The sequence below is a fragment of the Syzygium oleosum genome, unplaced genomic scaffold (assembly GCF_021117445.2).
Source record: "Syzygium oleosum isolate NSW1041296 unplaced genomic scaffold, Sole_v2.1 Sole_v2.03, whole genome shotgun sequence".
Lineage (NCBI taxonomy): Eukaryota > Viridiplantae > Streptophyta > Magnoliopsida > Myrtales > Myrtaceae > Syzygium > Syzygium oleosum.
Genome location: NW_026607487.1, coordinates 14,883,335 through 14,898,028, shown reverse-complemented (window position 1 = coordinate 14,898,028; position 14,694 = coordinate 14,883,335). Strand labels below are relative to the sequence as shown.

Below are 14,694 nucleotides of genomic sequence, written 5' to 3'. Positions count from 1 at the left end.
TTTCTCTTTCTCTCTCTTTCCTTCTGTTCATATTCATACACACAGACGGCACACAGTCTATCTCTCTCTCTCTCTCACATCCGAGATTCATCTCCTACGCGACGCCTCGACCTCGACCTCAACTCGAATCCTTCAGCTGTTTTGTTCCTCCTTTGTTTCGCCCTTCACCTCCCCAGATAATCAGAGCTCGTAAGAGACAAATATAAACGAAACAAGAGGCGCCAAAACAACCCAAGAAATTATTCCCGGACATATTCCGTGGCTCGCGTCACGAGCCCCCCCTCAACAAAGTCCCTGGTTCCGGATCATCCTATGCTCTGCCTCCCCCTTCACGCGTTATTAAATCCCTCCTCGCACGCTTTAAAGATCAGCCATTGCTGTTCCACGGTCACCTCACCTGCTTCTCCAGTTGAGGAAGGAGGAGGAAGGAAAAATGATGGAATGCCGGAGTTATATGGAAGCGTTAGAGGAAGAGAGGCGCAAGATCCAGGTGTTTGAGCGCGAGCTCCCCCTCTGCTTGGAGCTAGTGATCCAAGGTGCGTTATTTTTCTTCTTTCTTTTCTTTTTTCTGAAAATTTGAAAGAACGTGAGTCAGATTCGATCTGGGTTCAGGTTTTTATTGATCAGATTAACGAAAGAAATAAAAGGGTAGCGAGTTTTCTGATTTTTTTCTGCCTTCCTGGGGTTTGGCAGCGATCGAGAGGTGCAAGCAGCAGCTGTCGGTGCAGGGGCAGTCGTCGGAGTGCAATTCCGAGCAGACGTCCATGGACGGTCCTGTGCTGGAGGAATTCATCCCTCTGAAGGGCTCGTATTCTGGGGACGACGATGGAGATGATGCTTGCGAGGAGGATGATGGCGACGGTGACGGCGACGGCAACGTCGACGTGCACCATTCCTCCCGCGGCGATAAGAGCGGAGATGACGATGATAACACGATGAAGAAATCGGACTGGCTCAGATCCGTGCAGCTGTGGAACCCGAACCCAGATCCCATCCCGCATAGACAGGTATCCTTTGATAATTTCGTCTTCTTTTTCAATCATTTCTTTCTTTTTTGTTTTCATTTTAAGTGAAGAATGGAGAGGAGGAATAGGGATTAGGTTTTGCCCTTTCGTTTTCTATTTTTCTCTTTTTAGCATGAATTAGGGTAAAAAGTCGTCCGGCTTTATCATATAAAATAGGGTTTACCTTTTTCTGTTCATTTCAATCAAAAGATTATGTTAAGACTCACATTTCATACACAGCGTGGTTTAACCTGTTTTTCAAAAAAAAAAATTCACATTTTTCTCAGCACATCGGAGAGATTTTAGGTTCATAGAATGAAATAAGTTTTTAATTGTCATTTCCCTAGGTTCAGGATCTGCCTTCTCCACCATCGTCGAAAGAAGTCGCGGTTGTTGTGCACAACAAGAAATGCCATGAAAATGGTGCTTTTCGGCCACTTCAAAATGGCGAAAAAGATGGCCGTGATGGTAGTACCAAGAAGAAGCAGCCATCCGGCCGAGCTGCACTGCCCGCACCCGATGCCGCCGCCGCCGCTGCCTGCTCGACAGCGGAGATGGCCGCCCAGAGGAAGCAGCGACGGTGCTGGTCAACGGAGTTGCACCGGCGATTCTTGCAAGCTCTTCAACAGCTCGGGGGACCACATGGTCCGTGTCCTATCTCTGGAAATAAGTCTTGCTATTATCTTCTTTAATATTTTACATTGGAGTTGGTGCTTACTTGATATGTTCCTTTAAGCAGTTGCGACTCCTAAGCAAATCAGGGAAGTGATGAAGGTCGATGGCCTCACAAATGATGAAGTTAAAAGCCATTTACAGGTTGGTTTATTACTAGCCATTCTTCTTTTCCGCGACGAAATTCGTCGAATTTTTTCGATTCCAATATAAAGTCAGGACGGGATAAATATGATACCAGAGACAGGTTCTAAATTCTCCATATGTTAATCTAAATCTAAGGGAAAATAATCGGCATTTGGGCTCCGTTTGTTTCGCGAAAAATGTTACGTTTCTGGAAAATATTTTCTAGAAAGTCATTTCAATTTTCCGGTGTTCGGTCAAAATCTGAAAAAGTCTCGGAAAATATTTTCCGTTGTTAGGTATAGAAAAGATTTTCCCCCTTGCAATATTTTTAATAATTTTTAATTTTATTTTTTAAAAAAATTAAGTTTCTTTTTTTCTTTTTCATTTCCTTCTTTTTCCTTCTTCCTCTTCTTCTCCTGTAGGTCGCCGGCCACAGCGGCGGCCGGCGACCGGCTAAGGGAGAAGAAGAAGGAGGAGGAAAATGTTTTCCTCTTTTGAGAAAGAGGAAGTCATTTTCCTCCAAAGTGAAGGTATTTTGTCCATAGGAAGGAAAATATTTTCCGTGGGAAGTTATTTTCCATGAAACGAATACCGAAAAATTCGAAAAATATTTTTTCGGAAGTTATTTTTTGTGAAACGAACGGAGCCTTAATGTTTAGAATTTGGTCTAGATTCAAGGAATAGCAGGCTGACCATGGCCCCTACGTTAGCCTATCTTTTGGACTTACTTAAGTGGAGTTCTATATTTAGTCTTGTCACGTAACGAATGACCTAAAGCAATAGCTTTATGTTCTCAATATATGATTAGCCAAGAACAATTTGAATATGCTTTGTGTTCTGCTCATTCCTTTTAGAAATATCGATTGCACACGAGAAGACCAAGTCCCAACAACGGCCACAACAACGCCAATGCTCAGGCGCCTCAGTTCGTCGTCGTGGGAGGGATATGGATGCAGCCGCCGGATTTCGCGGCAGTCACCGCCGCGAAACCTCCCCACGAGGCGGCCTCTAATCAGATTTATGCGCCAGTCACAATGCTTCCGCAGCCGATCAGGCCGTCGCACGGGAAATGTGGATTCATTGCTTCAGAAGAGCGAGGCCATCGTAGTGAAGTGGGTGTCGATCATTTCAATAATTCCTCATCTCCAACATCGTCGTCCACACATACAACCACCGATTTTTGAGTTAATATAGGACGTGAGTCATGTTGAAATTTTGTAACGGGATCATAAACAAAATAAGAATAAAAAAAAACACATTTTTGATATTGTACACAACAAGATGAAAGAGTTCTCTTTCTGTTTCATTTTACTTTCAAGTGGGATATTCCATGCACGTGGTGTGTTTCGAGACTGTTGAAATTGAGATTGAAGTCATTAATCTAAATTTCAAAATCGTGGAGAACTTATTCCAATACTTTCTTTTTACAAAGCTCAAAGCAACCAAGGGAAGCAGGGTTGTTCTAGAAAACAATAACCTGAAGTACTCGTCTAAATTCAGTCTAACGGACCGTGAATCAAGAAAAATGTCTTGCTAAATACTGCATCCTCATTCCTGAGACATATATACGCGTGTATATCATATGTCAAATTAAGCAGATGTAACGATTTTCTCTTTTCCACTCGACTATTCCCATTGGGCATAGCCGTTCTCTCGTTTGTGTCTCCAGAGAACGGCCCCAAGAAAGATTGCATAAATTTGATTAATGGATTGCAGGTGTCGAGTGAGAAAGATGAGCACGGTAATTATTGCGGAAACAAGCGATGGAACAATATAATAAAAAGAACAAGAAAATAAATCGGACACCGAATTTGTATGGTTCGGTCGAGTGACATACGTCCACAGGGAGAGCAGCAAATAATTCTACTATAGAGCATTTTATGGGCAGTCTCTAGTAATGTTATGCTCATCAACTCTATAACATATTGTGGTTAATTGACACCAGTGCGGTATCTCACCATGCCTTCTTTCATGCATAATTTGTTTAATAGCTCCAAGTGAAACTCTATGTTACTGTCAATCTACACATGCTTGATCGTTTTACTAATCTCATTTTCGAGCAAAGCTCTCAACTGCCTAATATTGATAGCAGCATCAAAGTCGTGCCTTAGCACAAACACCCAAGTCTTTCTCGAGTAGTCATCTACCACTGTTTGCATAAATCTGGCACTCTTCTTTGAAGGAAACCGCGATAACCTACAAACATTCAAGTGAATTAACTTTGCAATCTCCATGGTTTTTCTAATAGTTGAACTGAACTGCACTTTCCCTCGTTAATCTAAGTCATAGCACTTGGATACATTCAATTCGTCAGCAACATAACCACATAGCAAATTCCTTTCACTTAGAACCTTCAGGCTTCTCTCGCTAATGTGCCTTAAATGCATGTACCATAATTTAGACTCTCAAACATATGCACCTGATGTCTCCACAACGTCATCTGCAGACTCAACTCTAATTCTCTTAACCTTCTCATTTTTCAGCTTACGCAATCCTTTCTAAGATGCCCCCCTCTTGCCACAACTCCAACAAACAACTCCACCAATCATAGACTGAGTACGCCTGTTCAAGTTTATACTACTCCTGCTAACACGTGTAATAGTTCTTCCTCTACTCTCACCTGCTAAAGTAGCAGTTACAGATTCACCAGATTCTCTTTTACATATGTCCTTAATCATAATCAAATCACGAACCCTATCAAACGTCAAGCTTGTTAACCCAGAGGAATTACCAACATTGGTAACAATAATATTTCAACTATCAGGTAATGAGTATAATAAAATCAAAGCACGTACATCATCTTCAAAGTCATTCTCAACAGAACTCAACTGACTAATAATCACATTGAATTTATTGATATGATTAGCAACTGACGCACATTTGCTCATCTTTAAGTTAAACAGACGTCGGATCAAGTAAACTAAAATCCTTCCCATCAAATCTTTTGATTATCACTTTTCCTTCTTCTGTTGCCATCGATTCGTTTTAACTCAGCCAACCCTTGCTTTGATACCAATTGTTACGGAAGCAAGCGATCGAACATTATAATAGACAGAACAAGACAATTGATCAAGCATCAAATTTACGTGGTTCAGTCGGGTGACCTACGTCAATGGAAATAACAGCAAAGAAATCTACTATAGATTAATCAATACAAGAGATATTGCAACCACACTCAAACACTCTTAAAGTTTCCCAGCTCCCAATTATACCCAATAATTCACATAATATTTAGCTCCATAATTTCTCACGAAATAATCTTTTAATCTCACAAAATAATTTGCAAATCTTACTTACAAGATTTAATTGACTTCAATACACTTAGATATCTTCGGGATGTAAATCAAAGTAAAAGCTCATCTTTGATACCCTACACAAAGGACATCTACATTTTAGTAGATCTAATAAAGGAAACCTTTTTTTAGTAAGTCTGCTCAAACTAAAAAACAAATCAACTACCAAAACTATGAAACCTACTTGAATTAGAAAAGTTTTCTTTTCAAGCTCAAACTCGAGATATTTCTTCAACAGTAACCCTTATTTACTCAACGTTAACATGGAAAGAAGCTCATTGACGGAGGAGACAGAGACTGAAGAATTGAGAGTGATACGCCACTACAGACAAATCTGGTCTCCATCGCGTGGTTTACCAAAAGTAAGGTGAGCACTCAACTTTTTAATAGTTGAGGAAGCACATAGGATATACCTTTTGGCGCCAATTTGGGAGAGCAAACTCGATTAGATAGTTTTTGTATCGATGTTGACACAAGGCACAACGCAAGAGGACTAAACATATTAGATTTCTCGCTTTGGAAGCGAAGGTTCCAACCATAGAAGCAGCGACACTTGCCCTCTACTTGGTGATTCTAGTTCTAAATTGGCTGAATATTCTAGATACCGAGGCATATTTTTTGCCCTAAACATTTTGAATGTGCTACGAATCCATCTAGTGCGTACGTCCGAAGAGATATACCTCATATGCTTTGGAATATCTCCATGCCGTGCTCTAAAATATTTCCTCAGTTGGAAACTTCGACGGCTAGAATTGGAGTGGTAGAACACGTTGTGTACCTCGTTGTGGGAGAGTCGCGAATTGCCGGATTTATGTGCTATGGAATTGTCCGGTAATGCTCGATTGGTGGTTTGTCCTTGTGTCTAGCAAGTGGGAGGATTCTCTTGACATATGACATAGGATACAATGTTTACTTATAACTGTATTCCAGCGACTTTATTTAAGTGGTACAAGCATTATGAACGAATATACCAGAGCAGCTCATTATCATCAGTTCTACTCCAGTGTCTGAGAGTGGAGCGTAAGTAATGGGATTATCTAAACATCCGACATGTTCTTGGCAATTCGCTTAGTAAATGAAATTTAGTAAAAAAGATTTTAGTACATTTACCATTTCTCCTTTCACCTTATTCACCTTCTTTGTTATCAGTCTCCATTGCAGAAATTTTTCTTATCCGGAAATGAAAAGTTGGAGCCTTGAAGATCATCTCATCCTGTTTTTCCTAATATATCGAAAAGGAATTTCTTATTTAAAACCTTTCGATACGATCTTTCTAATACTGGCTTGATCGAAAGCTCCTCTCGAGTGTCCGCTAGAAATATTGCGAATATGATTCGGATGTGATTAAACACCAATGATCGTAATTAGGTGTCTCGCTTCCCAAAGTCAAGCAATTTCGTCGATATCTTTTCCCTAGAAAATCTTCTTAATTGATGAAGAAAATTTGCCCATTTTCCTTGTACGGTGAGAATTGAGACTAGAAGTCCAACTAAAGGAAAATTTGCAACTGTAGCAAAATCATGACAATGAATGTTTGCATTTGTATCAGAAACATAACCGGACGTGATTTTTCCTATAGCTTTGATCTCGAGAGCTCTTGTGTCGAGGCTATTCATACATTGTATAAGGATATTAGGGATCAACTTAAGTACTAAAAGCAGCTCCTTAGCATGTTTACAAACCAAACTCCATCCTCCAACTCTTTTTGTCAACAATTGAAGACTAAAAACTCTTCCAAGTACCAACTAATTTCTATAGAGTAAAGACACGGATTGTTTGGAATGGCTTCTACTTCTGACTTTTCGCTTTTTGTAAATCTTACGGCACGCGCACTTTGGAGATGAACGTTTTGTAAGACGATACTAGAAAGGAATCTACTCGGGACCAAGTGGGTATTTTAGAAGTCAAAGATAATAGAGAGGAATTTCCGTGAGATGTGGTTTGGCCATGTTGAAGAAAGATCCGTAGACGCCTTTGTGATCAAGACGTGAGAAAAAGGATACAAAACGCTGGTTAGAAGGGGTAAGGGAAGACACAGAAGAACGTGGAAAGAAACGAGAAGAAAAATTATGGAGTAATTGGAGTTTACTAAGCATCTAATAGAAGATCAAGTACAGTGGGGTCATAGATTGTAATATTGTATACTGCCTAGTCGGGATAAGACTTGGTTTGTTATTATTATCATGTTGTTATCATGTTGTTATTGATTAATAAAAACATGAAATCAAGGGATCTTTATTCTATTACTATATATATTGTACTCCCTTAACATATGCAGTACTTCGAAAAAAAAAAACTTATGCAGTACAAGAGAGTACCATATTTCAAAATCTTAACATGGTAATAATTAGGCTGGACAAAGCCCCTAAAATTAGCACACTTGGTTGGGAGTTTAGGGGTTTTTCAGCAAAGGAACCAAATGTCATTCTTTCAAAATCCCACTGAAATCTAGGTCACTTGACTGGCCAAATAGTCAGAATTTAACCGGTTCACGAAACTTACAACTATTTCATGAGTTTCCATATAGCTAAACCTCTTTCTTGGATTATCAAAGAAAATATTTAATGTTAAACATATGAAATGAGAAATGTATTGAAATCAATATCTCATGCAAAAGTGGTTACATCTCTAAATCAAATTCAAATTATGGAAACTACATAAACCAAAACCATAACCGTGGTAAACATAAATAAACAAAATCCATAAAAGATTCATAAGTCACGTCTAGATAAACATAATACTCAATCGTACCACAATCAATTGTGTCATACTTTATTACCCTAATCATATGCGTACAAAGTCCACGGGCGACTCACCGGACACTTAAACAAATCCATCATTTCACAGATGGAACACCTTTGACTCAATTTTAGATACTAAAAAACTCTATCACCACGCACCAAATACATCGATCTTGAGAAAGAATGTTCAAATACCTAACATCGCCCCAATAGATTATTACATTTTCCTGCGAATCCCTAGCTAAAGGATGATCTTTCGACGCGAGAAGATAGAGATTGTTGCCGCGTGGATCGAGAAGATAGACATGAGAAGAGAGAGAGAGAGAGAGAGGGGAAACGATACAAAAGGAGACTAAGGAGCATAGGATAAAGTGACCCTTCAGTATATCCAAAGGCCAAACACGAAACCCTATCGAAATGGATGTCTCGTCGTGTCCGAGTTGCATAGAATTGGAAGAGACGAGCGGCGGAACTTTCGTGAAAGACTAGACACGATCTTCTCTCAAATCTTCTCCCTCGCATCAGAGAATGAGAAGATCCGGTCAACGCGCCAATGTTTATAATTTTCGTTACGTGAAGAATGCATGCATCATTTGTCACAATCTGCTAGGTGATAATGCATGGTCGATGTGGACTTGAATATATATATATATATATATATATATATATATATATATATATATATATATATATATATATATAATTGTCTTTAAAATTACTTGTGGAATTTAATTTACATACCTTTGGAGAAATCGCGCACAGCAGAAAAAGCCACTGCCAAACCAATTTTTGGAACCCACCAATTTTCCAAGTATCTGTTTTTTAAAAAATAAATTAAATTAAATTAATGACATGGAACTCCATCTTCATGTCGGGATCGAGAGCTTCTTATATATATTTTTCAATTTCTATCAATATATATATATATACTCAACCAATTGGATGACAGCAGGAAGAAGTGAGAAAATAGAAGTGCAACAAGCACGAATATCCAGAGAATAGTCGGATGTCCCACGACGCTTCGTGGTCTTTGATTGCATGAGGGACGAGGTGGACATGTTCAACCCCCAACTGGATAATTTTAAATAGGACGTGACGTGGAACGATCTGTCTCTCCCGACACTATAAATATGCACACATCACATATATTATTCTACTTACGTTGGTCATCTGAAAAAAGTGAAAAAAATAAAAGAGAAGGGAAATTTAGATCGAGGACAGAAAATATTTGAAAGGGCTGAACTGAGGTAGGGGCAAAGCTTCGGTTGGTGTCCTGTCCCCATGCGAAGCTCCTACTTCGTGGCAGTGACATACTCAGTGAGGTCACAATCATCCCTAAGTGTCGTGAAATCAGTTGATTAGCGAAACACATAAACATTAAGTTGCAACCTCCAGCAATTGATCCCTCAGCTCATATAATAGCATCTTTACAAAATTCTCGTACTTATAACATAATCCCATCTCATTGGATGCTTTCTCATGATCATTTTTCAGATTAATGATCTTGTCAAATTCATGTAGGGTGATATTCGCCTAGCCAAACCAATTTGCTTTGGGTGAGAGATGATGAAATCCCGCTTTTATATTGTTGGCATTTCACCGTTAAGCTCCAAAATGAAAGCGAGAACTACCGTTTCATAAAAGAAGTGAAAAAATTTTATAGATCACTCTGTCAATTGTTCTGACAATTACTTCAAGAAAGATATTTTGATATTTATATATTTGAACAGCCGTCCTGAAAATTAACTTGATAGAATAATGCATGACTTAACATTTATATATTCGAACGGGGTGCTTCTTAATCCATCCCATATTACGAAGAAAGTGGGGAAGTATTCTTAATCTGACTGCATACTTAGGCCAGGTTCGTGTGACATTCATGGCCAAGTGCAGCACTAATTGGTTCAACACCCAACACCAAATGAACTTGGACTAGAAATGGGGGTCGATGCATGTGGTTACGTAGGAATCGAGCGACCACACTTTGATAATGTCCCAATCTCCATGTTTTCAAATCAAACAAGCACTTGGACAGGATGCTGACTAAACGCATGATAACAAGAATGACGATAATTAACATTCACGGAAACAAGGATCGGTCGGGGAAGAGTCTGCGAATCACGAATGCATCAATTAACAAAAGTCCAGCTAAGCGAAGCGACGGGAAGCAGCATTGAATAGGATGCTTTAAAAACGTGATATGTCTAACAGGGCAATATTCAACACTCAATAAGCATACGTCACATCACTTGACATTTTTTTTTGCTAGAATGGTCACATCACTTGACATATCAATCTGGCAAACCGATCTCAATAAACCTAACATTATTTAAGTACTAGTTTTTTTTTTTTTTTTTTTTGGTCAGCAATTATTTAAGTACTAGTTAATCAGTGAAAATTGTGGAGGAGGGAAAGGCAGAATGGTACTAGGCATCTCGGCCCATGGGCCATAGTATGTTAAGAGTTTGACATTGACCTCAATGATGTTAACCCAGCACTACATAGCAGACAAAAAGAGTTTAAGTAAACTACACTATGAGAGAAATTGGACTTCATGGTGAACATAATGTATGATTTTTGTTTTTTGTTTAGAATGGTTCAGACGGGAAAACAGCTTATGCGATAGGCAATTCACTCGACCGATATATTTGTCTAATTATAAATGTCCAGATGTAAAATTTTTAGTTCCTTCAGAGATTAACAAAATGCAGGATATTTGAAGGTTATCATGGCATAAAGTGCAGTGGTAAACAAACGCGATTGAAATGCATGCTAGGCTAGAAATCAGAAGAAGATAGTAATGATCCAGAGACTTCAACAGGAATTAGACTGTTAACCGTAGATGAGAAATGCAGATAGTAAATGGAAATGTAATTACATCTCCTATCTATGTATACCATACCCGACTTTTAGATCAAGCACTTCGTTTGTATAGAAGCCCCTGGAACCACCCTAACTGGATAGGACAAGTACGAAGATCGAGAGTACTTTCGAAACCGATCAAGACACAAGATGCTGGAAATATTGTGCCTGATATATACATAGGACATATTCAGGTATTCCACTGAAAACCATTACAGGATTACATGTACGAGCCTGAGAATGAGTTTCTCCAACAAGATAGCTGCATTGGGGCCCTCTGCTCACAGTGCAGCTGCACGATGGTTGAAACTCGAAATAAACGTTGGCTGTGTGAACATACACTTCCAAACGACAGCAAGTCAAGGTTATATCTCAAGGGGTACTCCAGGAGTAGGTTGCAGCACTTGAGCATCTGGCATTTCCTTAGACAAGAGCTCCTGCAGAGCGATTATCATTTAGCTGACAATGTCGAATCTCATTGCAAAGAAACAAGCACTGACAATCTGTTATGATATAGTCGGCTTAAACAGGAGGATAATATGAAAACAACTGCATAGTTTTTGTTCAAATAGCAGCAATTAGAGGCATAGTGGCAGTTTATAGAGTGTGCTTCTCATTCTAAACAATTCCAACACATACAACAATATTGATCAAAAGATTGGTAATGCTGCAACTCAGCGTGAGGTTTACTTCACCCCTCGTCAGTTGATGATAAGATCTGACCACCCTGATATAGAAGCTCAGAAACAGTTTCAAGTTCTCGTACAGCTTCCTGCCGAGATAAGGTTATAACGTAGTAAAAACAAGTTAGAAGAACATGAGAATGCATATCAACTGTCCGATGATGACGCCTCACAGGGGACGGGGAAGAGTGCCAATAGTTAATGCGAGAAAAATAAGTGGTATTTTTTTAGTATTCAATGATTATATGCAATTAATTTGGAAGTGGAAGTTTGCATGGCACTGATTCCTATTGTTTTCTATGGCAAAACATAGTAGAAGGCATTGAGAAAATTCTAAATTTCTTTAGAGAGTATGTACTAAGTATCTGCTCAGCGATGTGTCTAAGATTCTGTTCATAGTTTAACTAAGAACCACTTCGTCCTAAGTCCCACGTTCTTAGGAACTAACTAAATATTTCGGTGTATACAGCTATGTTGTCTCATGAGAAATTTAATAAATGTTTAGTAACTCTAAAGTTTCTGTAACATTTGAAGGTCCTCTGTGTTCATACATCTAGAACTTAATCCACAAACAGGGAAAAGACACTGAAACTCATGGCTGATCGCATCACCTCAGTACTTGACAACCACCATAGACATGGACGATCATTATACAAAGAAAGTGGCCAGACAATAAATTCCTGGAGAAAAATCGGGAAGGTCCGGTTCCCTCACTAATTAGAAATTCGGCAGACAATACCAGTAGTAAAATGAAAGGTTTCATCTTTGCATAATAGCAAAGTCAATTTCCCTAATACTTTTACTAGTAATTTCAATTTGCACCATCTCTGCAGTAAGTGATGATCATAAACCTTAAACGATTCTATTGTTCCTTCAGCCTGGATTATACTAGCGAGAAATCCTTTGCCGTCGAGGTCTCCATTCTTCATCGGAACGACAAACCTGCATGTAAAGAAAAGAAAGCTATTTTCATACATCCTTACTGAAAGTATGCTTTTCAAAGATTCTGAACGAGTCGAGTAAAATATGCTATACTTGGCCTGCAGCAGCTTAGCAAGTTGAACAGCATCCTCTTGCCCTGAGACCAAGGTAAAATTTGGAAGAAGCTGCTTAATAACCGGTGTAATAACAATATCAGCCCGTTCTTTCTCCAGCAAACTCTTGTTATAAACACAGTGGGGTTCATAGTAAAGACTCAATTGTCCTGGTAGAGATACGAGAAACCTGAAGTATGAAGCCAATGAGAGAGACGGGGATAGCTCAATCACAAACACGACAGACAAATGCATTTTCGTTGACTAACAGTTGAGTAGATGAGATTACTTATAGGAGGGAAACTGCCTAGAGTCATAATTTACAGCAGAACTAGAGATTGAAATTTATACCCGTTCTCAGGCCTTTGCCAAGGAGGACCTAAAACTGGTCCTGGAGTGGCCTGAATTCTGACCTTTGGACCCGTTCTTGCTTCCACTTCACAGCTTTGGCCAGGTTCTAAATAAGTGACCTGAAATATTCTGAAACTAAGTTGGGGACTAAATGAGGCAAAAATCACATAGCAGAGGCATTGTGGATTGTCTAAGGTGTCAGCTTAGCAGGTTCCGGGATTCAGTTCTGAAAATCAAAGAAAAGTACATCATTCTAGAGATAGCTGATTCAAAAGCTCTCTACACACACAACTAACTGAGGAGCTAAATCAAGTGAAGCTAAAAGCACAACATGTGACACTCGCAGAAATCAAGTTCGTTTACACCTGATATCTTGAGCTTTTCAATGAGCTACCAGACTAATTTTACGTACTGAGATGCGATGTGGATTATCAAGCATACACTTTTAGCTTCCATAGATAAGAAAATGGCATGCCATATACCAAGAGATTTGCTGTAATGCATTCTCACTTTAGTTATTTTTGGTTCCCAGACAGTCTTAAGTGAAGCTACTCGAGACTCTCATTCACCAACATATTAATAGTCTATGCAAAGAGTGCTCCTCAATTACATAGTAGATGGCATCGAAGAAAAGAAACATTACATAGGAATTGCAGAGAAGATCTGCTTGAGGTTGCCAAAGTACTCGGAGAAACAAGCCCATGAAATACAAACTATACTCACATTTCTGAAAAGGGGATCCAGTAAAGGCTTGGCATTGGGAGTAGCAACCACTCTCAGATCTGGTTTCATTTCCGAAAGTGGCCGCAACGTCTTCAAGTGGCAGTGATCATCCAGGCTTTGGGTAATTACCAAGTAATCAACATCAGGAAGATCGCTGAGCTGAACCAAACGCAACATAGCGAAACAAAATCCCCAAAATCAACCAAAAATCACATCAAACAAAGCAATGAAGTGAATTGACGCAAAAGGTAAAGAGACCTGGAAATTCTTCAAGAATTTCTTGGCAGCATCGTAGAGCCAGGGGATGCCAAAGTCCAAGTTACCCACCAAGATTGGATCAACCAAAAGCCTCAATCCACCCACATCCCAAAGCCAACTGTTCCCCTATATATACATCAAGAAGTCACGCATACAGTCACCAACATGTCCAAAGCAAGCAACTTCCGGCGAAACACGGATCAAGAAACAAAGTCTCGCAAGACCCACCTCTAAGTAAGTGAGTTTATAGAAACCAGAGGTGGAAGAGCTCGTTTCAACCGCGCTTCCTTCCGAAACAACAGAGGGAACAGGACCCTCCAACCTATGAACGAGAACGCTCCATCACTTCGCCCCCACTATACAGGCACAAGGAATCGAGAAAAGAGAAGAGAAAGACCTGCGAGTGCAGAGCTTGAGTGCCTCCGAGTTGAAGCAGCTCGAGCCCTTATGGGTCGAAATGGACTGGGTAGGCTGTACCGGGGATAAAGAAGGCGACACGACGGGAAGTCTGCAAGAAAAGTGCAGGCAAGTGCAGTGAACGGCCATCGTTTCTCTCCTCCAGTGCTTCGCCTCAAAGCTCACATCTTAAAAGCTCTGCGCGCGAAACTAAAGTGATGGAATTTGTCGACCACACAAAAGAAAAGAAGAAAACAAAAGGGAAAAAGAAATGGGGGCAATCGCCATGGCCAAAAAACCTTTGGCTTTCGACTCCTCCACTTGGCCAAACGCAGCGGGTGTAGTGTCACTCGCGTTGCTGGGCAAAAGCTACGTTGCGAGCGTTCGACCCGGCGTCGCGCGGTCCTTTCGTCACTTTCAAGCCTTCGTATACAAGGAAGGTTCGCAATGGACTTTGAGCAAGTTCTTAAAAAGCTCCATTTCGGTCCTCATCTTGATACGAAGATCATTGGATGTAAAATCCTGAGAAAGACAGAGACACGGGAAAATTG

The 14,694-nt window shown here is 39.8% G+C and overlaps 2 protein-coding genes across 2 annotated transcripts; one reads left to right on the top strand and one right to left on the bottom strand.

Annotated features, from left to right (window-relative positions):
• On the top strand, positions 1-3,092 carry LOC115689813 (transcription factor HHO3-like). Its single transcript, XM_030615969.2, has 5 exons — positions 1-536; positions 694-1,007; positions 1,352-1,649; positions 1,744-1,820; positions 2,657-3,092. Exons 1-5 carry the CDS (start codon positions 434-436, stop codon positions 2,984-2,986), a joined length of 1,122 nt encoding a protein of 373 aa, XP_030471829.1. The 5' UTR covers positions 1-433; the 3' UTR covers positions 2,987-3,092.
• Positions 3,093-10,649: 7,557 nt separating this feature from the next.
• On the bottom strand, positions 10,650-14,590 carry LOC115689814 (uncharacterized). Its single transcript, XM_030615972.2, has 8 exons — positions 14,145-14,590; positions 13,976-14,069; positions 13,748-13,873; positions 13,490-13,648; positions 12,767-12,885; positions 12,417-12,605; positions 12,233-12,323; positions 10,650-11,135 (listed from the first exon to the last, which is right to left on the bottom strand). The coding sequence occupies exons 1-8, from the start codon at positions 14,291-14,293 to the stop codon at positions 11,064-11,066; spliced, it is 999 nt and encodes a 332-aa protein (XP_030471832.1). The 5' UTR covers positions 14,294-14,590; the 3' UTR covers positions 10,650-11,063.
• Between the last annotated feature and the right edge of the window lie 104 nt (positions 14,591-14,694).